This window comes from Dermacentor silvarum, chromosome 5, assembly GCF_013339745.2.
Source record: "Dermacentor silvarum isolate Dsil-2018 chromosome 5, BIME_Dsil_1.4, whole genome shotgun sequence".
NCBI classification, from domain to species: domain Eukaryota; kingdom Metazoa; phylum Arthropoda; class Arachnida; order Ixodida; family Ixodidae; genus Dermacentor; species Dermacentor silvarum.
The window spans coordinates 64,034,855-64,061,558 of NC_051158.1; the positions used below are offsets into that span (position 1 = coordinate 64,034,855).

The 26,704-nt window shown below is 45.3% G+C and overlaps 1 protein-coding gene across 1 annotated transcript; it reads left to right on the forward strand.

Moving 5' to 3' along the window:
• The first annotated feature begins 1,660 nt into the window (after nucleotides 1-1,660).
• On the forward strand, nucleotides 1,661-26,336 carry LOC119454142 (uncharacterized). Its single transcript, XM_037716141.1, has 3 exons — nucleotides 1,661-1,791; nucleotides 21,696-22,251; nucleotides 26,112-26,336. Exons 1-3 carry the CDS (start codon nucleotides 1,661-1,663, stop codon nucleotides 26,334-26,336), a joined length of 912 nt encoding a protein of 303 aa, XP_037572069.1.
• Nucleotides 26,337-26,704: the final 368 nt, after the last annotated feature.

Genomic DNA, 26,704 nt, shown 5'->3' on the forward strand with positions numbered 1-26,704 from the left:
GTCTGATGATGATTATGACAATTCTGAAGCACTTCAAATGTATTTCAAAGATGGTGGCAGAACACATCTCGCGATGAGTGTCAGGAATACGATAGGGCGAAGTTGTGTGTTATAGCCTAAGCAATGGATCCATAATTTTTTTTCGTACAGTACATCGGTTGGAAACTCGTGTGTTAGCCTTTAGATTTATCTGTTAGGTTAAGATTGCTATGGATGAAAGAATGAGCATCTATTAGCTGTCGAAGTGTTATTGACATATAAGTTAAGAAACCCCACTATAGCCGCCAGTATTCTCCTGTAACCTAAGTATAGGGAATATTAACGATTGCTCGAATTGATTTTTTTAAGATAAATTAAATAAAGAAATTAGGTTTATATATGGTGTTACCCCAGACAAATAAGCAGCAATTAAGATGTGACTGAATAAGGGTAAAATATAGTTGCTTTTTTAGCCAATTTGGTAGAAGAAACTCAATTTATCTATTAGCACGACTGAACGTGACATGTTGGAGCGCAAGCAATTAGTATTGTCACTCCAGGTTGATTGTTTACTAAAAACCACTCTAAGAAATCGTGTGGAGCTCACACGTTCTATTTTTAGCTTACTTAAACGGAGGGCTGGATCGAAGGTTACAACTTTATATTAAGGTTTAGCGACTATAAATGTTTTTTGCTGCACATTTACCTGGGGTGATTTCGCGTTTATCCATACTGACAATTCAGATAAATGTTTCTTTTTATTTCCTACAGTGTTCAAGAAGTGATGACAGGATAAAAAAGTGTTAGTGTCATTTACATACAGAAGTATATCAGCTGAACTAGGTAAATCGATAATATTATTATGCACTTCTTTCTCATTTCTTCTTCCTTCTTCCATGATATTATAATCATCACATGTGTACCTTTCTTTTTGCATCGCACGTGCGGGCGCATCGTCAGTGTGGACGATGTCGGGGGCCCTTCGCTGTGACTTACGGGCCTAATAAAGGTCAGCCCTCACTGTGACATCGAGTGGTGCAAGTGCTTCTCGGTCCCCCGTCTTCTGCACGCCGAGCCTACTCCCTGGAGCTTCGTTCAGGTCGCCTCTTGGGCCCACTGTCCACCAGCATGTCGCAGGGCACGCAGCCTTACCAACCAGAAACCGCAAGCCACATCTTCTCCGATCATCCGTGGCCACGAAAGTGATCTGCATCTGTTTGCTGGCCTTCGCGGTGAAGATTTTGAGGATTATATTTAGGTGCACGTTAAAGAACCCCAGGTGGTCTAAATTTCCGGAGTCCCCCACTACGGCGTGCTAATAATCAGGTCGTGATTTGGGCACGTAAAACCTCATAATTAAATTATTAAATTAAGATTTTGAGGACTGGCTTGACTATTACGAGAGAAGACGCTCTGCTAATATGTGAGGATTATCTCCTCAAGCTACGCCATGTCTCGTTCTATCTGACGGGTGTGGCGACGACAATGGTTTTTCAACCATTGGATTGATTTCTCCGATTGAACAAACATAAAGCAGCAGCTTCGGCAAGTTTTCGCCCCACCAACAATTCACTCCGCTTTTCCGAAGAAAACTGTCGATGTTCGCAAACAACATTCCAGCAAGTCGTACACATCCTACGTCGAAGATGTTCTCGCACTCTGTCGCCGTGTCAATGACGCAATGGCGGAGTCGGACAGGGTACCTCACATTCTTAAACATGTTGGGTATGTGGCCTTCAACGCACTCGCCGTCAAGAACCTGCCTACCGTCGCTGACATGGACTTGACGTGCCCGCGCCTCGACTACCTCGAGTACGTGCGTGATGATCTGGGCGATCATACGCGAAGAACTCCAATCACTAGGCTTGTCATCTCCATTGCTGTTTTCTGCTCAGGCAACTGGCGCAGCGTTGCGCGACGTCATCAAGGAGGAAATCGTGGCCATGACCTGCTCTGCGTGTGCGGACCCTCCTGCTCTTCGCCATCTCCCAACATACGCGCAGGTTGCTACCGCGCCTCCAATCAGTGTCTGTTAGACGTTGTCTCTACCCACATACGCCCAGGCTGGTGCCATGCCTCCAGCCAATGTCAACTCAATAACACTTGGGCCTTCATCGACGCATGTGACCGCACTATCTCCCAAGGTACCAGCGCCCTCTAATACCCTTGGCGTCCGTCTCGTTCCATCTGCTATTACTGTGGTTATTGCGACCTGGTATCACGTTTTTGCCGCAACCGCCAACAAGACGAGCAATGCGGGTACGACATGTTGATTTGAAGTTGAAGTTGATTTATTTACCACACAAAGTACAAAAGAAAATTGCACAGGACATGTGGTTGGGAAAGCCGGAAAAAAGCTAGAACATGTAGCTTGACTGGCCCCACCTCCCAGTACCCGGCAGCGGGCACGTTGGCAGAATTAAGTAATACATGTACACAATGACTGTTTCAGTTGCGGTACTAGTTTGCTAAACAATAGCGGACACTTTCGCAGAAGTAAATAATACATGAACAACACTACTGTTTAAGCTGCAGCATTAGGTAAACAATAGATACAAGATGGAAACTACTGCATTATGTAACCAAATGAACTAAAAAAGCGAATTATAACAAGCATTATACAAATGCATTATACATCGCGTTCACATGTGTGAACGCGATGCGACTTCTGCTGGGGCCTCTTATCAAAGGCGGCGCTACGCTTCCTGTCCGCGCCGTTCCACATCTCCGCCCGCAACGACCGAGCCACGAATGGTTACAGCGCCACCACATGCCGCTCACCTTCGCCCTTCCTCCGCTCCTCGTCGCCGCTCCGGCCTGCCTCACTCACCTCGAACCGTCGCCCGGAAAACTAAGCAATGCCGTTTTCGGAGGAAAAACTGCATTCACCGACAGGACCACAATTCTTCCAGCGCGCCAATGTAATATGATGCCATTGTTCGTCGAAGCAGTGCACGTTCAAGCTTTTGTGGACACCTGTGCGACTTTAACTGTTATTCATGCTGACCTGCGCATGCGTCTCATGATAGTTACAACGCCTTACGATGGACCCACGCTGGTTGCATCTCAAGGGAACACTATCCCACCTTCCGCGCTTCGTAGTGTGCGTGCATTGATCGATATGGCATCGTCCACCAAATAGAGTTTACTGTGCTGTCGTCCTGTTCCCACCAGCTCATTTTCGGATAACATTTCCTTGCTTCTGCTTCTGCTGCTATGTGTGTTGTTGGCGAGGTGTCGTACATATGACCGACAGCGACTATTTGCTGCACTATGAAAACTACAATTCAATTGGTGGGCTTACTGCAGAGGATACCGAGATACCTCAGGGCTGTCAGCAAATTCCTGCGATCACGACCGACGTCTTCGACCATGGCGATGTGTCAATGTACCTTCTGCTTGTTGTTTTACAAAAGGGATGGCCTTTCTTTGTATCAGGCCTACTTAGCTTCGACAATGATTCTGCTCTTCTCACTGCAATGAACACAAAACCTGAGAAAGTTCTACTTCCTGAAGGCATGACTTTGGCTTGCGTTGGTGATTCAGAGTCTCTCTCCGTCGTTCCCTTTGAGGTCACTCAAGGGTAAACTCACGAGGGCATGCATCTTGAGGCTACTCAAGGGCGCCCTCACATCTGAACCTGTCCAATCATAAGGACGTCACAATATTATTGATAATATTAATAGCGGCACATATCTAGTGTTCATTGAAATGCGTTCATTGAAGTGCGGCACATGCCCAGTTCATTTCTGGCCCAGCCTGCTACTTCCTTGGGTTGCTCTCCTTGAGGAACTCTTGTGACGTGGATTTCATTCCACCCATCGTGGCACAAGTTCAAAGGTTCTTTTCCGTCATTGTACAGTTGCATATTTCTGGTGGCACATGCCTAGTTACAAAAGTTGCCGTCAATGATGCTAATTTAAAAGTGGCACGCACCTACTGGCACATAACCATTGACCTATGTCGGCATCAAAGATGTTCATTAGAGACCAGCACAGACTGACTGGCACGTACCCAGTGCTCCAAATCGGCTTCAAAAAGTTTCTTGAACAGCGGTACCTACTGCATATACAGTGATTCATGTCGGCGGGAAAACCCTTACACACAAATATACACAGATACAGAGATACACAGCCCCCGGAATGTCCGGGAAGTATCCTAATCATGCTAACGCATTAAAATATTCGCAGTGACAAAAATGGAATATAAAATTGAAAGATTGAATGAAAAATGACAACGTTGTGAACGCTTTACTCGAAAGTTTCAAATATTCGCGCCACTCCTAATACAATCTGCTTGCTTGCATGGATTCTGCATTTATATAAAAGAAGTATAGCCATCTTGAAGCGACCTCATGTATTGGCAATATCAAATGTTAGCATAGTAGAATATGGAGAAGCAGAACCTTCGTGCCCACTGAGTGGAAATTAGTCGCTTGCAGCTTAACGAAATGAAATTCTGGCAGTCATTGTAGTACTCGCTTGACTTTCCTGAAGGCACCACTTTGGCTTGCGTTTGTGATTCACAGCCTCTCTTTGTCATTGTTCCCCTTGAGTAGCATCAAGGGGAACATGCACCTTGAACATGCACATGCACAGGGCATCATGCATCTTCAAGTACTGTCGACGGTTTTTCTAAAAGGATATTGATGTTGTGGTAAACTTATCTTGCGATTTTTATCAATATTTCTTCTAAGCTGTCATCCACGAAAACTTAGTTTTCTTTCGAGCTCAATTTTTTACCTCTCCGAAGTGCCTAGATATGCTCGTGGATTCCTTAAAGACAAGCCTATTCTTTTTGTAGCATTATAAGCAGGCTTCAGTATTATCAGATTAGATTTACGGGTCCCATGAAAACTGACTACCCCGTACAATTGCCTCCCGGCCGCAGGAGCTAATTAATGCTTGTACACAAAGCATTTATGAATCTGACTGCCATATGAATGCGTTGCAGAGGCCCTGTTGACTGGATTACAGAGTGAAAGGCTTCTTAGCGAAAGCAGAGCCTTGCTCTGTGATGCAGCGGTCTTGCATCTGCCGTACGATTGCACATTTACTAGCGATTGGTAGACCTTAAATAGGAAACAACGGATTCATGAGTCATAAATTTACCTGTTGTTTGCGTCTCGCCAAATATTTGCGGCTATGCAATATTTGTTTTCAAACATGGTGTGAATCGTATCTCCATTAAAAAAATGTCACATATTTCAGTTTTAGTTTCTTTTTCTTTAGCGCACGCAGCTTTTAGAACACAAGTTGCAGCTAGCTGTGTTTGATGGTCTTGCTTCAACCCGAATTTATATCTTGCAGAAAATGGACGAATACCAAAAGCAACAAACCACGATCCCGGCTTACATGATGTTGGGCATATATTTTATGCCTACGCTATGTGACCAAGTTGCGCAGAACTTTAAGTAAGTCTAATTGGTAAACGCGAAATCTTTTGATACATAAATCTCGCTAAGCCTTTGACCTGTTATTCCTGCTAGCAACGTTTACTCATCCTTCTATTTAGTTGTAGCTCACCCATATACAGTGCACTTCGGTAAAGCCGTACAAATCGGGAATTTACAAAGACTATTCTCATTGAAAATGTGCCACGTTCTGGTTCGAACAGTCCTTAACAAATATTTACGTCTCGTGACGGTTGTATGCTTTTGAGTGTGCCCTAAATAAGGATAGCCGTTTCTTTTCGCTAGTATGCCCGCATGTTCAAATGATTTAATTTCTATATGTAGATTACAATTTACAAAGAAAATGATGCCACCCAAACCACGCGGCGCCACAATTGCCGGCTCTACTAATCAATGAAGATTCTCTCGTACTTGAACGCGTATATTAAATACTGCTGGCGTACACGTATTACTATGATTGCTCACGCTGGATGTTTGCTTTCACAGTTATGACTACAGAAATTTTCTACTCACTGCTATTATAGTGGCCATAAAGTGGCCGGAGTATCTCCTACTCTTGGGATTATTAAGGCGAAAGCCTTATATGTGTCATTCGTCAGTCGACCTTAAATGTCATTGATGCGTCGACGACATGAAGGCATAAACACTCTAAATTGTCGTCAATGGCTCATACCACCGTAAGCAAGCAAGATGGATGATAAAGCAAATCCAGGTGAATGATAAAGCGAATGAAGATTGATGATTAGGCGAATTAACAGGGTGACTAGGCAAATTATGAGGATGACTGGGCAAATTAAACTTATCGAATTAAGAGGATGACTTAGCGAATTAAGAAGGATGACTAAGCAAATCAGTCTAAACGAATTAAGGGGGATGACTAGCGAAGTAGACTAGTAGTAAACGAAGGGGATGTGTACGTCATGTGTCTGTATTTATTGCATCGGCACATGGGCTTTTGCATTAAAGCTGTCTCACGGATAACACAAGAGACCCTGTGAGTTTATTTTTGGCTATATAAGCAGTTGCCAAAATCACAGTCCTATTGATGATTTTATAATTTTCGTTCGTGAATGGGGTTTTTGGGGGAGCTATTTAACACGTTTTTTTCGGGGCAGCATTTACGTTGTAAAGACTGTTTTCTTCCTATCCCCTGAAGGTAAGCAAATGTCAAGAAGTGCGGAGAGCTCATAAGCTTAGTTTTAAGGGAAAAGTCAGAAAAATGTTAAATGTTACTCAGCCTGTATTTGAAGTTCATTAAAGACAATTTGTTCCTCGGCGAGTTCGGGGGGACCAGTTATCACCATCAACATCCTAATCTTGTTTTTCATTATGGTCGCCATTATAATCATAGTTATCATCCTTATAATTATGATAATCATCATCGTTATTATAATCATCGTTATTACAATCAACATCATCACCTTTAAAATTATTGCCATTATCACCATTATCCTCATAATTGTCTTCAGTGCGGCTCTGACAATAAATTATATGGTTCGTCAACAGCATACCATTCGTTTGGTACAAATTTTTGGACTGCACTTATTTTTGGGATCGGCACCCGAAAGAGTCTAGGAACAAATGACAGAAAGATACAAAGCCGAAACAGAAAAGTGGCGGTAACTCGCCAGGGAAGACACCGTCTTCATTATGTTAGAGTGCATTTGTAAACTATCCTCTTGGCAGTTCCAATGAAGCTTGTGTACCATGAACCACCGCTTTGTATGTACAGAGCAGCAACAAAGCGTGGTTGCCACTGCTGCATTGAAATCTCGACACCAGTTACTCGTTGTGCCACAGAACTAGGTACAGCGTGCGGCTGTACCTAGTTGATTGTTCCTCATTCAATAAAGTTCACGGGACGCTATAAATTCAGCGAACATGCAGGGTTAGATTCGGAGACGCTCTTGTGCAAAAACGATAAAACAGGGCACGTTTATACTAAACGCAGAAATACGCTTAAGTCATCGCGTTACCGCAATGGCAAGGTTGCCGTGGATAGGTTGAATATTTGTAAACATTTTTTTTATAATGTTGACCCGAAACGTCTTTCAATTTGATCAGATGCGGTTGCTTGCTAAAACCGCATGGGACTAAAGCATGTTATAATATTATTGCTTCAGCCTTTCAAACAGTACTACCCATGCACCTTAATACGGAATCGTTGTGGTGAGAAAAGCCATTATTCGATCATGTATGTGGTGCGTGCACATAACGTCGCGACACATAACGCGTTTGGAGCTAAGTTTAGCATCTCACTCGGCATCCAGAGACCACGTCTCGGCAGTATGTTTGTCGGTCCGAGTGGGAGTGGTCGCATTTTAGACACTCACAGGGCATAGTTGGTATAAGTTATCAAACTCAAGCTGATACTGAGCAGGGCTTATTCATTCTTGTCATGATGATATGATGATACTCATCATGATATTTATCTAGCCAACAAGTGCGCAATTCGTTGCAGAAATTTCAGGCGTGCTTCGCTATGACCCCCGTGCGTTCGACACGTATTGTTTAGAAATGGTGTGAAGATACTCGGGCTACAAGACGAAATGAATATCCAACAACTCGAACACGCCGAAACCTGTCCGTCTCCAAAGAGAGCGCAAGCGCATGAGATTAGGGCACTCACGTGGCGTCCAAACACCTACGAGTGCCCCGGGTTCGAGCGGCGCTTATCAGTGTCGGTTGCCACCAGTAAAAAGGAGGGGGTCATTGTTTCACCCTATAGTATTGGAACACCCTCTGCAAAACAAACGGGTCCACTATGAATAGGGAGTGATCACAATTGCAAAGTTTTATTGTAAGACTCCCCACTATCTCTAACATAAGTTACACAGTAACCATTGTTATCAGTAAATAAATGCATTTTGTGTATTTGCTTACGGCATTCCTTTACCCTATTGCCCATACACCCACTGCAGCACGAATAAGGCGTGTCACGTATTACATTGAGACCTTGTGACTGATACAGCCTACCCTAATTTTCCTTCTTGATGCTAATCTTTCTTTTTCTAAAAAAAAGTTATGCAACAATACTAGACCAATCTAAATTGATTTCTTGAACTATTGATGACAGAAACCTACCAGAAGCTTAACGCTAGCAACAGAGTCACTCCGAACCAGCATTCGCCTTCTCTTTTTTTTTTGCAAGCAGTGTACTTTACACTTTCCTGGAAGAAAATTAGACTGCAACACTTGCGGCTACGTGAAGACATGGTGGCCAAATTTAAAGTTGGTAGTACTGCTACGGACATGACCGGCACTATATGTACATTTGTACTGCATTCCCAGAACGATCTTCCTTCCTGCACATGTCATCCTCTTGGGGCAAATATCTGACGGCCGAGTTAGGCCGTGTGTTGTACTGCCGGCTAACAACTACATTGATCCGCGCCAAGAAAAGAAAGACCTGACGCACGGCCATACCTTGGTAAGAATGCCTGTGGGCGTTGGGAGTGTTTTAAAGCTACTATCTTTACATAGGCATTGGGTCGAGGTAGAAGTACCGTTTTCATTTGAATAACATTTGTATGTCCAGCATTTATTCCTCCCACGTAGCTTCCTTTGCGAAAACAGGCCTATTTTACAAACCTAAATGACAAACCTATTTTTGCTTAACTTGTTTCTTTGAAAGCGAGTATGAAAAGACGGGGAAGAGTTCACAGACACAGAGGTAAGGAACTCGTAGGATGTCTTTCAGTCACCATCGAAACAAAGTGCCCCCTTCCTCCCCAAGTTGGTCTGCCTTATTCTCTATTAAAATATGCTCGTAACGGAACAAACCGATCGCTGTAGGAACGACCAAATGTGGAAGCATGGTGCAAAAGTTTAAAGGAAGAGTTGAGGAACACGTTTTGTCTGGCATCTTCATGAATGCAGACGTGCATTCATGAAGCGGCATCACGAAAGCGAAGGTCACCCTCGAAGCCATTGGCAAGTAATAAAGATGGGCCGAATTTGTATGTGTTACAGATCTCTTTCCTTTCACGCCATTCAAGTTGCGTATCTAGAAATAAAAAAACTCTGAATATAAATGACATCTGCTTCAGCTTCTTTTCTGCCCTATGTCCTTGGCGCATTCCACTTCGTGTTATGTATTGTGTGTCGTCGCACAATAATAATTTGGCAGTCGTTCCTATTAAGCTTTCTACTTCTTGCGCAGTTGCGTAAGCTGCCGATTCCGCTCTTCGAAGAAATTATGCAATGCCTAGGTGAAATTTGGTGGGACTGCATGAAGCTCACGCCGTTTCCTTTGTGCGCGTGTTGGCCGCCGTGCCTAAAGCCCTAAACGTATCCGTGTTCAACCCGCTGTGGGACAGAGCGATGGCCGGTCTTTCCCACACCAGGTAGTTTTCTACGCTATCCGCGGCACTACCCAAGTTCGGATAGTTTTATACACTAACTGACAATCCATTAGATAGTTTTATACTCACTAGTTATGGCACACTGCGCCCTAACTCTTGCGACCGCACCCACCGCAACTAAGTCCAGTCGACTGCGTGGCCGACTGCGAGCTCGAGCAAAGAGAGAGTTCTCTCCCGGACGCCACGATTTGTGTACAAGTTTTTCCTCTCACCTGTCGGTAACGTTGGGTATCACTCGAACATGTGCTCATCTATGGTGCCTTGAACCTACGACAATCAGGTACCTCGTATGGCTTCTTTCTGAACCTTAAGCTAAAGAATGGTGCCTACAATATCCACACGGAATCCGGTCTGAAGTCAGAAACACAAAAGAGCACGAAAGGGGGGGGGGGGGGGGGGGGGGGGGTTGAAGCGCTGGCACACCCATCGTTTGCTTGTAATTAGGAACCGGTATTCGGACATGTAACGTCCGGGCGACCGTATTCAAACCATGCCTACTCTGATGGGGCCCCAAAATTTAAGGCATGCTTCAATAAACACCCACTAACTTTAACTGGCGCATGTGTTCTCTTCCAGCGGAATGCCACTGAAAGCGCGAAGTGTCTTCAGGCTAAAGGCACCAACACTTCATACAGCGTCTCCATTGAAATGGAGTCCATGCAGTTTGAGCACGGGCCTGGTAACTTGGGTGCGCCACGAGATAAGCACTTATACACAACATGCAAATCTTCAGGTTCATACAAGCGCCTGTCACTTGCAATCGTAAGTAGTGCACATATTTTTTTTTCGCGAGCGTGAGAGCCTCTTTGAATTATTAGCTTTTCCAGGCCGGTGTTTTGAGACACAATGAAGTGACTTGCCGACCTGACAGCCATAGCTTTCACTGATGAGCCTTCCCACAGCTCGAGCAATATTTTACAACCACGCTGTTAGTTCGAATGAAAGCGCTCGAAAAGCATATATTTCAGAATGTACTTGAAAAGGTGTTTTCAGAATGTCCTAAGACAAGTAAATAATTCATGCAGTTTATATTTATAAATAAGTATAGGGCTTGTTATGGAATATGCGCAGGGAAAATGTCAAGCGTCTCTTATAGTTAGGCGATAAGAGAAAATTCATAACCTCGCGCTTTCTGCATGTGTAGATGTGTAATGTGAAACGCTTACAAATATTCTCCGTTGCTTTAGGAGAACAAAAAATGGAAATTGTATATTTGAAGAGAACACTGCACATGTTATTATCTGAAGCGGAAAGTTTCAAGTGTGTAGGTTAATTAAAGTGCTTAAGTTATGTACTTTATGTGTTTTATTACAAGGCATGTGGTTGATTATCTTACTTTGCGTCTGCTATTTTTGGGACTCTACTTCTGGTAATTCTCTCAACCCCCATCCCTTTCACACAAAAACACAGCAAATTGCTTATTCAAGCGTCCCAGAGCTCTACAAGAAAAATTTGCAAACTGCAAGCGAAGATTACGGAATGTCTTCCGAAGACTGAACAGGGCTGTCGCAATGTTAATTATTGTAAAAATAGGTGAAAAGTTTATCTGTGATGTGTGCGCAAATTTCAACAAACATGAATGGAATACGAACTCCGAAAATAATGTTTATATAAGCGCTTCAAAGCGTTATACGGCCGTTATTCGTAGTAGTGTCCAGAGTCACAGAATGGTTCTCAGAATACGTAACACTGTGTTCGTATTCTATGGAAATAGAGGATATTTATAAGAGTCATGTGTGAAAAGTTTCAGTGGTTGTATCCTACCTAATATCGTTGTAAATAATGAGTCAATAGTCATTTCCTTTCCAGGCCGTTTTCACCCTTCCATTGAGGGTTATATGACTTGGTAATGAGTGATATACGTATTTTCGAAGTTTTATGGGTATAGGTCGCTCGCAGCATTTGCAGTAAATTACGTATGCAAGCGCTCTGGAACGTTATGTTTTTTGTGAACGGAACAAAGTTTTGCCCAATCTCCTCGGAAATCTATGATTATGATTAAGTTCAAATTTCTGGAAAGTCGAGAAAACATCATGACCAGTTCATTCACGGTGTTCAATGCATGTGAATAATGTACAGCCTTTGTAAAAACTTCATTCAACAAGTGCTCGAAAGCGCGATACAGTAAATATTTGCCATGCTACCAGGTCCCCCAAATGTGTTCTACGTCATACTCAGTTCCCAGTTCATAAAATTTGGGGGTTGTTAAGTGTAATAAGTCAGAAAAGTTTAACGTTGCAAGTTTAACGTTGCAGGTTAGAACAGCGAGTGATCCAGGCAACCTCACCGCGACAGCAAGTTTAACGGCTCCTGCACAAACTTACACATTGCCATCCCATCCAAACATTCGCCGAGGAACAGGATTTCGCTCCGTGTCTGGCGCAATCTGCAGTGAACGAGTGCTTATTCTGGGACCGGCGGAACCGGCAATCAGCTACGTCAGCACCTACGAAATCGGAATCTGCGCCTACGCTGACCACCGCCTGCTGGGATCGGTGCTGATAAATTCCACGAGCGTCAAGGAGTTTCTGTTAGAACAGCGAGCGATCCAGGCAACCTCGCCACGACAGAAAGTTTAACCGCTCTTGATGAAACTTACAGACTGGCATCCCATTGAGATATTGGCCGAGGAACAGGTATTCGCACCATGTCTACCACAAGCTGCAGTGAACGAGTGCGTATTCTGGGACCTGCGGCACCGGGAATCAGCTGCGTCAGCACCTATGAAATCGGAATCTGCGCCTGCGCTGACCACCGCCTGCTGGGATCGGTGCCTATAAATTCCACGAGCGTCAAGGCGTTTCTGTTAGAATAGAGAGTGATCTAGGCAACCTCACCACGACAGAAAGTTTAACCGCTCTTGCACAAACTTACAAGTGTGTAGTATTCCTTTCACATTTCCTTTTACGCTACTCAGAAAGTTTGGATCGCTCGCTGTTCAGAATGGATGATAAGATACCAACCACAAACAAGGAACTCTTCAGATATGTCTGTGACGCGAATGCAAATCAAAATAAATTGATAGCCTGAAGGAAAGCATGCAATACATGAATGTGGTCTTTGAAGAGCTGGGTAGAGCAAAAGAACAACTAGCAGTCTTAAAGAAAGAGCATGTCACCTTAAAGAAGCAAAAAGTCGAATTAAAACAGGCACTTTCTGCGACACAGAATGAACTTGCTGAGCTTAAGCAGTACAGTAACAGTAATCTGGAAATCAAAGACATTACCCCATTGCATGACGAGTCATTGCGTGAGGTGATCCAGAAAATTGGTGGCAAAGCTGGAGCCCAGGTTGCACCAAGCGATGTTGACGTGGTACATCGCGTGCACACAAAGGAGAAAGAAAAAAAAGAACATAGTCGTTAGATTTATTTGCAGAGCTACATGGGACAAAGTGCTCCAAGCAGCAAAAAAGAAAAGGTTTTCTGCCTAAGAAATCGGGTTTGCTGACGCAAGTTCAGTCTACGTCAACGATCATCTTTGTCTAGAGTCCAAAGCGTTGCTCGGTATGTCTATCAGCTGAAAGAAGGAAAAGGGCTGGAAGTTTGTGTGGAACTTGCAAAAATGAAAGGGAACATGCAGAACTATTGAATGATTATTTAGTAACCACAGGAAAACAGTTGGCAACCTTTACAAACGAAGAATATGACACTATTTCCTAGTATTAACAACATTACTTTCGTTTTTGGAGAAATTACAGAAGCTGACATCATTGAAGTTGCACGTCAGATGTCATCCGATAAGGCCATGGGTCATGATCGAATACCAGTTAAGATACTGAAGGACAACATTGAAACCTTATGCAAACCTCTCGTAGAAATTTTCAACCAGTTTTTCGTGACAGGTGTGTACTCCGAACAGCTTAAAATAGGGAGGGTGACACCAATACACAAAGGAGAATGTCCCGACAGCATAGCAAATTCCCGTTCCATAACAATTTTATCATGCGTGAACACTCTTTTTGAGAAACTGCTTGCGAAAAGAATTATTATTACAAACTACAGTATCCTAACTCAGAATCACCATGGCTTACTGCACGCATACTGCAGTAAATTTTCTGGAACAAACAGTAAACCGTGCTTTAAACAATAACCCAATCATCATAGGTATCTTCCTAGATATAAAAAAGGCGTTTCATTCAGTGAACCAGAATATTTTGTTGTACAAGCTCGAACGCTATGTATTTAGAGGGATAGCTTGAAAATTTTTTTGGTAGCTGTTCGACTCAGTGGACTCAGTTCGTAGAAATACTTGGCAACAAATCAGACCGTAAACTAGTTGAAACGGTAGTACCAGGAGATTCAGTGCTTGGACCTATCTTGTTTTCCCTCTTTATCAATGATTATCCTCTCTCCTTGACCCACACGCAAGCAGCTCAGTATGCAGATGACACTGCCTTACTTATAGCGCACCGCTCACTTCAGGAAGCAGAATTATTCGCTAATAATGAACTAGAAGTAACGTTAAATGATTTAAACAAAAGAAATTATTGTTAAATACAACAAAAACTAAGTACGTTGTTTTCGCCTCTAACCGACAAGTGGTACCTGAAATATGTGGGCTGTACATTGGAGGAAATGCTATCGAGAAGGTAAACGCACATGCTTACCTTGGCGTGACTCTGGACTCATCATTCCATTGGGCAACTCATATTGATCATTTTTGCAAAAAACTAAGCTTTGGATGCTTCACGTTATTTAAGGCTCGAAATTATTTGAATTTACAGGCACTCCGTATATTATTTTTTAACGTATTTCATACTGCATAGAATCATGGGGCTACACGTATGCTGCGTGGTTACCATCCTGCAAAAAAGAGCTGTGCGAACAATCGAATCAACGCCCAAGAACGCATCATCCACACAGGTTTTCACAGACCTCAACATAATACCATTTAATGTCGTTAGGCAATATAAAAGCACTACGTTAGTACACAGACAGACAGACAAAGAACTTTAATGAAGGTCCTGAGAAGCTCCGTTGCCCCTTCTCGAGGAGAACACAAAATAATTTACAAGAACGTACCCTATCATTCATCTGTTTTTGTGTAACCCAGGTGCACCACGTGACAGGCGCAACAAAAAAAACTTAATCTGTCGGTAGTCCACAATTTTTACCGCCATCGAACAATGTCCTTTGTTGGCGCAAAAGTTTGGAACAATATACCTAGCTTGATAAAATGTCGGGCAAATATTGTGCCGTCGCTCAGGAGACTTTCTTTTGGGGAGCTACTAGTCACCATATTAATATTGTACTCGCAAACTACTGCTGATATTGTATACATGCCACATTGATGCTGTAGTTTTCATGTTAACATTGTACTCGTTAATTGATGCTGTACTTACACAACCTTTCTGTAATGGATCCTAACTAGGCATATCGGCTATGGATCCAGATGCTGGCACAATCATTTTTGTATATCTTTTTAGTGCAATAAAACTTTCTTCTTCTTCTGGATGATCTTTGAAAATGGCAAATGAATTCTCGTTACATCCCCAGTTTTATGCTTTAAACATCGTGACCGCGGGGAACCAAACGATTTTTCGTATGTTTAGTAATTTTCATATAACCCTTAAATTACTCACATACTTGTTGCTGTGCTCATAACACTTTTATCATGCTTCCCAGTTACCTCCTTTAACTCTCTCAGTTCTCCCAAAACACCGGGAAAATTTTCCCGTAGCTTTTCCGAATGCTTTACGCGCGCTGATAGCTTCGCTATACAACTCAACTGCTTGGCGAGTTTCTGGTCCTGCACCCAGATTGCTACAATATTCGGCCTCTTCGTAGTACAGACAATCTGAATGCCTTGTTGCCAGCTCTACGCTTGATGGTGTTCAGAGGAGACTTATCACACTTGCAATTACGCGCGGGTTAACATTTGTGAAAAGCTAAATTGATGGCCTAAGTCCTACACGAAATGCTAATCTTACAAAAAAATTATTCTTTACGTAACTACATTCATACGAAAATCAATTGGCTTATAAGAAAAAATCTGGTGCAATTCATTGTGATCTTTAATTGCAAGTACGAATAATGAGAACAGTAAACGAAAATGGGTTTGGATGGAAGCGAACAAATTTGGGTAACGAATGGGTAATTGGTGTATGGCACTTTACCAATTAATTTACCACGGCAACCATCCCCCAATTCACTCTTTGCTAGCGGTGTGTGTACAAGGTTAACCCGGCTAAGGTTAGCCGTCGCCAGGCACGGACTTGAGGACGCCAGCTCGAACGCCCTTTTATTTCAGCAAACTTCTTGAAACACGGGGGTACTATGCTGCACATTTCGAGAACGAGTGACTCACTGAGAAATTCAACCAACGTGAGATGGTAAGGGGTGTACACGTTTTAAAGAAATAAGGAAAATGCTATCAGTCAAATGTTAGCAATTAGTCATTTGCTTTCAGGGATTCCTCGTGTTCTCTTTTAAGTCATAGAATTTATGAGAAACAATTTTGTTCGACGCCAGATGGCTTTGTTTTTAACTTTGAAGAAGCAAGAGCGGTATCCTATACCTATGGCATCAGCTAAGAGCTGCTTTATTATTGCAGAAGCTTGTATGCGACTGTGAGACCACAAGAACCGTATAAGTGCAAGTTATCGCTTTCCGCTAGACTACATATTTGCCTACGGGAGTAACCGGGAATCACTGTCAAGGGATCTCGTCTAGGTATATAGAGAATGCATTCTGAAATAATAACCTTACAAATGAAATGCAAAGTGATTCACTAAGGCTTGAGCTCCTACGGCGGCATCAATATGCCAGATAGAGTAATGGTGTTAGTCTGATCAGAGAAGCTATATTCTCGTGTGAACCAGACACCTCGATTTTGACACTGGTTTTTATTATCGAATGGTATGTTAAGTAAGCAAAACTTTTTTTGTCCAGATACCAAGGTTACAGTTATCAAACGTAGCACCTCAATATACATTGTACAATGTACCTTCTCCACTGTTTGTCCTACAGCAAAAACTGCTTTTCTTTGTCTCAATATCCAGATGAATATATAACGGTGTTTGATCAGCTGGCCATGTTTATGCTGCATTCACAATTTTCATGTTGCCTAGCGGCATTGTAAATGCACGTCATGGTTGGTTTTTGTTGTCTGTGGTTGTCGATAAAATTATCGTTGCCTTGAATGTTGTATGATCAAACTGCTTTCATACCGCGTCGCACATATCTCACTTTATAACCATATGCAATACAATGGGCAATGACTGACAAGAAAATATAGGCCATTGATGTACGTTTCTTACCAGTAGGCATGAAAGAAGGGAGGGCACAACATGTGTTTCCTCCTTTATTTCGTTGTAGCGCAGGCAGAACTATGGACCCTCAGAAAGGCGCACTGGACAACCCACACCGGTAATTTGCTTTTCTGCGTGCTCGTCTTTCTACCTGCGCTATAACATGCCATGCCAGGAAGACCGAATAGCTACCCTCACCTGTTTTCTCTTTCTTATAGCTGTGCGCCACTGGTCCGACAACGTGGCACTATCAAGACCACTATAAAACAAGCTACGCACTTGATAAACTGAACAACTTTCTGAATACTTTCGACACAAAGGAGTCACTCCAATTCAAAGTGAGTTCTAGGACTCCGCCTTTGGCCTTTGTCTCTAGACAATTTACTTGTTGCTAAACTCAAAGAGATGCTTTGCCGAAGCAGTTTCTCTCTTTGACTTCATCCGTGAGCATTTTGTCCTCGCGTATCATGGAAACTCGTTCCAATGGAGTACGCTCAGGCTTTCAGTGGCCTCAAAGAGTGGAAGACTATCTGAAGACAACGTATTGTGGATGCCCCACGTCAGCCTTTGCGAACTGTCTCTATATTTGCTTATTTGTACGAAGGTGCTGACACAAAACAAAATACACCTCCATTCTATTCTGTTAAAATGGATGTACAGTCAACTGATTCTTCAACAGTACCGTGCGAGCGTCGACTGGCCGGCCGGTCAGCGCCTTCTAGCGGCGCGAAGCAATGAGATCAGCAAGAGTAGTGCATGCGCACGAAGTTCACTCAAAGAAGCGCATGTTTCTTCTGCTAGGATCTTCCCACAGGCATGACACCGCCCCTACCCGTCGCGGTGGCTCACTGACTTTTTTGAGATAGCCATAGTCGACACTGGAGCACCAGCTGTCATGCTTCTTTCTGCCGAGCACGACCGGGGAAGCACAAGGGCTACAAGGAGACTCAATAATATCTCGGGCAAGCATCTTGTCGACGTCCTTCTGTATTACTTGGCGTTCAGTAGGGGATACGCGGTAGGGCCATCGGTGGATCGGGCTGGCGTCGACGTAAGTCACAAGACTTCGGACGAGATTTTGCCATATGTGATACCTGCTTATAATAGTCATGTACAGGAGACCACACACTTTGCATCGTTCGAGCTTGTATACGGGCGCCGTGTCACGTCAACACTTGACGCCGTGCCACATGTGGCTGATTCGAACGTCGTTGGCATAGGTCGGCAAGGGGAAATTCTTGACGGCACGAGCTATCGCAGGATCGGGGCAGCGAGCACGTGAAGTCTGTTTACAAAAAGCAGAAGTATCGTACCAGCTTGCGCGGCGTCGTATCCGGAGCCAACAGCGCACCGCAACCCGTCGATACAACCAGGGTCGACGTGACGTCCACTATGATCCCGGAGACACCGTGTGGAACTGGATGGCCACGTGTCCCCGTGGACTCTCCAAAAAGCTGCTGCGTCGGTATTTTGCTCCCTACAAGGTTACGCGGCACCTCAGCGACGTAACCTACGAAGTCATCCCCTACATTCTGACGCCGGCTCGCTCCGCCGTCCTCCTCGCGCTGTAGTTGTTCGTGTAGTGCGCATTCAAGCCATATACTATGCGCGTACGTGAACGTCAAGAATGCACCTGAGGAACTCCATTTCTTGCCGTCAACTTCGCTGAAAAACTTTTTGACTCCACCGAGACGGTCGCTTTTCGCGTGGGGAGCCACTGCACGTGGAGGTTGTGCTTCCACATCGAAGGAAGGCGCGCGCAATGGTCGGCGCCATGAAAGACGATGACATGCGTCGGGTGGACCCTCTCTTTTTGTCCGCCCTTAAAGAGAACGTGTCCAATTAGCTAGTCGTCGTTTTCAACTTACCTTCCAATGTAGTGAAGCCAACGAAAGGAATAAGAAATAACTTTTATAGCCTAATTGGGATAATAAAGTAATCAGGACAATCAATATAAAAGCGGACGAAGTCACACCTTCTGCCCGTGGGATTTGAATCCACTACCTTCGAATGACGCGGGAACATCACCGTTTCAGATAACTCTACAACGTCATACTGCATTTTTATTTCGTGCTTTTTTGTAAACATTCTATAGACTACAATTCATAGCCATTCTCCGGAGTCGCCATTTTCTCGCCACGGTGGCGCCGCGGTGTGAGCAGTGGCTGTGGACTGCGGGCACAGCGAATCGCTGCGCTGGCGGAGAAGGAGTGGTGACAATGAACTTTTCTTCAATGGGAACGCTGACGATTAAAATTGATAAATGCATGCTCATTTCTGTGATGTGTTTTTCGTTGTCGATCTCGGGGGCGTGCGGGTGTTATGAGAGATGGAGGGAAGAGGCATGGCAACACAGCAAGCATATTTTATTTACACGCGAACTCAAAACCAAAAAGCCTCAAACCGAAAATCAAGCTACACACTGAACTAAAAGACAATGAATAAATAAATGCCAACAAATGTACAACCTAATGAACACACTAAAATACACACTAAACGTGTCCTTAACTACGCCTACACTAATTCTGGGCGTTTCCCACGCGAACGTCTGGCAACTCTGGCCTACTGCGAGAATGTATCGTCCTTACTCAGTTCGCCCTCGTCGCTCGTATTCTCCCGGCGAGAATCTCGTTGGGCCTTTCTAAATGTCGGTGCCTCCGTCGACCGTCGTATATTCGTTGTTGCCTTTCAGTCGGTCCTTTAACTGGCTCGTCTCGGAAGCCTTGGTAACCCGGTCGCTGTTGCTGACGTGGCCGGGAGAGGTGACGGGTTAGGCCTAGCGACGTCCTCGGCCGCTGCTTCCGTCTCGCTCCTTTCCCGAGTGCCGACGTGGCGTTCCGGGGATCATCGAGCGTGCCGGTCTGCCTTGGAAGAGGGGTCTTTTCTGGGGTGCCCGGTCCTGCCGTGAGAGGCTGCAGCCGGTCCAGGAGCCTCACTCGAACTTGCCGAGGTCGACGGCCACACCATGGACGGCCAACGTCACGGACTCGGCCAGACCCCCAAGTCTCCCGTCGCCAGAGCGGTGCTGGCGATGCGACCTTCCTGGCCCGGAACCACGTCGATAATGCTCAGACAACGCCGTTTCTCCTTCGATCACGCCTCGGGTCACGCGCCTCGCGCGCTCGCGCCGTTCGGAACGCTCCGATCACATCGTCCTCGTCTTCTTTTATTTCGCCTCCGGCGTCTTACTCATGACATGCCTCGATTATGGCTCGGTTCACGCGCCTCACGCGCCTCGCGCCGTTCCGAACGCTCCGATCACATCGTCCTCGTCTTCTTTTATTTCGCCTCCGGCGTCTTACTCATGACAATTTCACTTCTGCATTATGTAAGCATGACGAACGCAGAAGAACACGCGTCCGACCAAGGGCATGCTCGACTCTTCTAAAATTTCGCGGTATCATGGTCGCAATGAGGGCGACGAATTTTCGTTTGCGGAAGACGTATGCATTGGTTTCCGCGCATCGTAAAGCGATATATTTTGTTAGATTAAGTGTTCTGGCAAGTGTCAGCCATGGTGCAAGATAATTAGTGCCAATAAGCATGCTACAGCTGCATGTAACGTCGCTGTGCGCTGTCACAGAGCCTTTGGAGTGACATGACACTGTGTTGTGGCGAAGCTTTAGTTGTTGACAAATGTAAAACTAACTTGGTATAAAACTAGATTTCATTTGTAGCTCGGAAAACTTTTCCAAACAGGGTATAGTGGTTTTCAAAATGCGTTTCACACCTCGTGTAAAGTTACTGAGTGAACCATGCGATGCAATAAACAATACTGTTGCGAAGCACTGTTTATTTTCTTTTGAATCGCCTCTAAAAGCTTCTCTAGTAGCGTCGTTGGCTACGCGATACGTGACCAAAGCACGCTTGCTTGAACACTCTAAGAAAAAAAATGTCACAGTTTCACCCGAAAGGCGAAGCATCAATTGCGATAGCAAATTAGTAGAGAGCTATACGGAGTAAGGATAGTAGTTTTATCAGCTGTAAAAACTTTCACATGCAGCAGCACCAGCAACGCGCAGAACTGTTGTCGACGCCGTCGGCGTTTTGACCGCGTTCGCACCGAATGCGCGTGGCGTTGGTGACTGTTGCCGATGCCTCTGGGGGCGGCTCTAAAGTTTTCGACGAGATAAGAATGTAGTAGTATTGATTTTATTGAAAAAGAAAATGACTTCAATATAATCACTACTACTACATTCTGATCTCGTCGAAAACCTCCGAGCCGATCAGAATGGGACACTCGTCGAGCACTGTTGGAAATCTTGCCCACCTTCTCGCCTCGCAACGTTTTTATATAAATACGCTTTTGGTGCCGCAGCTAAACGTCGCCTCCCCTCCCTCCCTCCAGTCCCCCCCGGCCTTTCGCCCGACGGAAGAAGCCGCGTTTGCTCTCTATATATGGTGATAGTAAAGGAGGAAAGAGACGCTTAATTCTTCAGCCCTTCAGGGAGCACGGCGCAGAACGCGCGTTTGCTCGACAACCACCTGCTACATATATGGGAGGCGAGAAGAGGTCTAACGCGGCGGTGGAAGAGTCAAAAGTATAACCGCAAGCTCAAGATCAAGATCGCGGAATTAACGTCGCAAGCGTAAGAGTATGCATGAACCGTGGCCAAGAACAATTGGTTGGCCAAATGTGACTCCTTGAAAGGCAGCCTCGGCACCAAGGCGGCGTGGCGTCTTCTTAGATGTTTGATAGAGCCCACCAAGTCGCGCGGGGAGCAGCAACGGAACCTCAAGAGAGCCCTGCACGGCTTCGCGGGCACGGACGAGCAGCTGGTTACAGCCCTCACCAGCAAATATATATGTACGATGAAAGACAACGAGCCAGTGCGGGAGTATGAAGGTATGGAGAATCCGGACCTGGATTGGGAGTTCGAGGTCGAGGAAATACAGGCGGCGCTTATGGCCATGAGGCGGAGCACGGCACCAGGGACCCACAATGTGACGGTGGGATTGCTTGCCAATCTTAATCGGCAGACGCTCGAAAATCTCACGCAATACATCAACGAGCGCTGGAGAAGTGGAAAGCTACCCAGGGCGTGGGAGACGGCTGATGTAAGCTTCATTCCCAAGCCTGGAAAAGAGGTGAACATCAATAACCTGAAGCCAATCTCGCTTACATCGGGCGCAGGGAAGCTTATGGAGAAGGCGGTGCAACTGCGCCTATCGGCATATCTAGAAGACCAAGACCTTCTGCCTCACACGATGTTCGGGTTTCGGGCACACTTGTCAACCCAGGACGTATTACTAAGATGGAAGTGATCGATCCCCCGCGGCGAACAGTAGGGCCATACTGGCGCCGGATCTTAAGGGGGCTATCGACAACGTGAAACACTCCAAGATTCTGGAAAATCTACAGGGCACTCATTGCGGAAAGCGTACCTTTTATTACATCAAGGACTTTTTGCAAGATAGGCAAGCCCACATCAAGATTGGTGACACGAGGTCCGAGGCGATACTCATGGGCACCAGGGGCACGCCTCAGGGAGCAGTCCTTCTCTACTGCTCTTCAACGTTGCCCTCATGCACCTGCCGGAAAAACTGAATGCCGTAAAGGGAATTCGTCATGCCCTTTACGCGGACGATATAACCATATGGACAATGGAGGGCAGTTTGGGACTGATGGAGGGGGTCCTCCTGGAGGCTGCCATCACAGTTGAAAACTACGCAGCAGAATGCGGACTGCGCTGTTCCCCGGACAAGCACTGCTGAACACTGCTGTTCCCCATACTGCACTGCTGAAAATCTCGGTCCACGACGCGCCTATTCCCGAGGTGGAGACACTACGTATTTTGGGGCTGCTCATTAACAACAAGGACGTGAACGCAGCCGCAATCACTAAGCTCCGAACGGTGTGTGAGCAAGTCATCCGTATGATATTTCGGATCACAACCGAGAAGAGGGGTAGGCAAGAAAAGGACACCCTTAGGCTAGTGCAGGCGTTTTTCCTCTGCCAAATAGTGTACGTGGCTCCATACCTTCGGATAAGGAAGAGCGATCTAAACCACATGGACGTTATCATTCGAACGGCTTATAAAAAGGCGCTCGGTCTGCCCATGAAAACATCTACGGAGCGTCTACTACAACTTCGAGTACACAATACGGCTGATGAATTGATTATCGCCCATCTTTCAAGCCAGGTAATGCGATTGGCCACAACCAAGACGGGCCGCAGGGTCTTGGAGTATTTGAACATCTGCTTTCCGCAACAAGTGGCTGCTATTCCTTCGTTGCTATTCACTCAAACCGTGAGTCACAACCACACAACCAAGCGCAACGCTCAAATAAACAAACGCTAGTCCACCGATTCTCGCAATCTACGCTGAGAGGAGGCACCGGGAGTTGAGAGTATAGGAGTGAGCCCGTAGCCTGCGTGCGAGGGTAAAATAATCTGGTCTATGTGTTGGTCCGTAGCTCTACCTGTAATGAATTCATTTTAAAAAAGTTGTCGCAGTTTCACCTGAAAGGCGAAGCATCAATTGCGATAGCAAACTTGTAGAGAGCTATACGGAGTAATGATATTAGCTTTATCAGCTGTATAAACTTGGACATGCAGCAGCACCGGCAACACGCAGAACTGCTGTCGACGCCGTCGGTATTTTGCCCGCGTTCGCTCAAAATGCGTGCGGCGTTGGTGACTGTTGCCGGAGCCTCTGATAGAAATAGGCACTTGGTGCCACAGCTAAACGTCGCCTCCCTTTCCTCCCCCCTCCCCCACGGCCTCTCGCGCGTCGGAAGAAGACGCGTTTGCTCTACAGATATGGTCATTGTAAAGGAGGAAAGAGAGGCCTACTTCGGCAACCCTTGAGCGAGCACGGCGCAGAACGCGCGTTTGTTCTCCGCCGTGCGTTCACTCCCCGTGAAAGCGCGCGCCCCTCGCGCCCTTTCACTCGCACATACAGCGTTCGGCACGCGGCGACGATTTCATCTCCATTGACGTCATACGGAACCTCACGGCGACGACGACGGCGACGCCGACGGCAGAAATCTGCTTTTGAGTGTCCATATAGTTGCTATCGCAATAAAAGGTCTCCAATACTTCCATTAGGCCACATATTCAATTCCCCAATTCTTTTAGAAACAGTCATCTCTCAGGCATCTGATGGAACACGTTGCACAATTAAGGGAAGGTGGTAGCTTGCTCGGTCACAAGTTTCCCACAGAAGTTTAATATTGCAGTTTATTTTATTTCACTGTTGACGCCGAGCTGCCTGTTTCTTCACGAAAACAAATTAGAATTACGTGCTCGTCCGTGGCAATACATGGCTATGGGTTCGATTCCCACCGCCGCCGGGCACCCACTGGTTCAAATGGGTACAAGCGTGCCCCGGTCTGGCGTTCGGCTTTCTTTAGGGGTGATGCGCTTGGGAAAGGAGCCTGCGCCCTGAATTCCCGTCGAAACTAACGTGAGCACGAAAAAAAGTGATGTCTGGGCTGCTCCCATGGCGGTCATTTCCCATGTGGCGCCCTAAGCGCCTATTGAGGTGGGGGCGCCTTCGGGATGAGGTCAAACACCTCATCGTGAAAATACGATGAGGTGTTACATCGTGAAAATGCAACATCCTGAAAATACATACATCGTGAAAATGCAACAAGTGCTATCTGTCGTTATTACAGCTAAAGGTCGCGTCTGTCACGTCTCTCCTTATGAGAGAAAGCTGGCACCACAGTTCCTTTAAGCTACACTATAGGGTTGTTTTCTTTTTGTGTGTGTGTGTGTCTGTCACATCACTGTAAGCCACATGTATCTGTGAGCTACCCTCAACAAAACAGCCAAGTTTTGCGTCCAAAACAAAAAAAATGCATGAAATTCTAGCTCTATACGTACGTCTGAGCGCGGTAAGCCTGGCCATAAAACTAGAAATGCTATCTATACTGCCTCGGTCATATCGTTGATACATTGTCGCTAGCAAATAAAGAAGTAACCTGAAGCAAATAACATCATTTAACAGCTTCATTTCGAATACTCTAAAACACAGGTATCAGCTGTGGGTTAAATGGAAATGCATAATTCAAGGACAATAAACTTATTTTTAGACGGGATAAAGCGTAGTTTTCTAGAAAATTGGTGTAGATTGAGTTTTCAAGGCATCGCACTTAAACTTTCTACTTGCACTAGACTTAAGAAACGCGTTCCGGAGCTGTTCGGTTAAAGCAATGGAGTTTATAGTGAAACCCGCCGTGGACTTCTTAAACAGTATTTTGTTAAAAATCAGTCAAACAACAGTACATACAGCTGCCACTTTGGCGGCTCTTAAGTACGAATTTGTGGTGGTTTCAGAATGTATTCTAGATCGGCGCACTTTGGTAACTCACCGACTTCATGTCGCCGCTCGAGGCCATACAATGATTTTCTAAAAAGTTCGACCCTAAATTGTGACTTCGCCTGCCACCTGGACTGTCCCGTAGTGAAGCAACTTTACTGTGTCGTGTGTGGTTGGGCGTCGCATTTACAAATTCTTATTCATCCCTAATAGGAATGGCTAACAGCGCGGCATGCAATTCGTGCGGGTGCGATGAGACGCTAGAGCACCTTCTGTGCCATTGCCCAGCTTTTGACCCTCAACGACGGACTCTTCAAACTCAACTCAGCATGTTAGATAACAAAGTGTTCTCAAAGGAAAACATTCTGGGACCATGGCCTACGCGTTCTTGCATGCGAAAGGCCACAAAAGCTCTTCTTCACTTCTTGAAGGCGACTGGACTGTATGAGCGCTTGTGACAGTGGACCTTCCTCTGCGACTTACTGTGTGAAGCACTGACTCTCTATTTTTTTTTTTTTTTTTTTGTATTCTCACTCCTTATCTATTCTTCCGTCTCCCCAACCGTAGGGTAGCCAACAGGGCACATGTTTGGTTAACCTCCCTACCTTTCCCTTCTCGTTTCTCTTTCTCTCTCTCTCTCTCTCTCTCTATAAAAGTTACCTAATGTAATGCTAGTTTGCTAAATATTTACTCTCAGTTCTCGCGCAATAATTGTATAACTCCTGGATTAATCTGCATGTAGCTGTAGATATGCCACAGGCGATTCTAAAATTTGTCTCACGATGCAGCAACCAGTAGACACTTGGTAAACTGTTGTCCGGTATATTACAACTGCAGATTTGCGACGCCTGGCGCGACTACGGCAGCTCCAAGATCGGCATCAGCGCGTACAGCCTGGATGCCGACTTTCGCCACCGCATTTTTCAGTGCCCGGAAGACAACTGGACCCCAAACGGGTCGCGGCTGCTCCTGGTGCAGGAGTTCCGAGACTTTCTGAGAAAAGAGAGCAGCGGTCAAAACCCAAAAGCGACGTTTTTCGATCGCTGCCTGCGGCTGACATGACTCGTCACGCACGAACTTCAGGGCTGCGAATACGAAGGCCCCTCGCTATCTTTCTTACTTTGTCGATGTTAACGTATTTTACCTTGTTATATTGTTTTGTTATCAGGCAAGTTTTGATGTTACATTTCGTATATATTCGTTTGAGGTTTTCTGCGGATGCATATTGAATGTTAGCAAGCGCAAATTATAAGTATTTCAAATGCAACTGGTGCTGCTTTTCCTTTGTGTACATGAAGAGCATGTGTTCATTCCACGGAGTCATGTAATAAAGGTAATTTTGTCGTAAAGATGTATGTGTTTTGTATTCAGCTCGGAAGTGAAGAGGCACTTCAACGCCCAGAAGCAACTTACGGGCATCAGTGCTTGAG

Excerpts from the sequence above, each read along its gene's own strand:
- LOC119454142 (XM_037716141.1), top strand. The coding sequence starts at position 1,661 with ATGGCGGAGTCGGACAGGGTACCTCACATTCTTAAACATGTTGGGTAT. Across the intron at positions 1,792-21,695 it reads CCGCGCCTCGACTACCTCGA|ATGTTTGATAGAGCCCACCA; the intron begins GTACGTGCGTGA and ends GCGTCTTCTTAG. Across the intron at positions 22,252-26,111 it reads CACACTTGTCAACCCAGGAC|ATTTGCGACGCCTGGCGCGA; the intron begins GTATTACTAAGA and ends TTACAACTGCAG.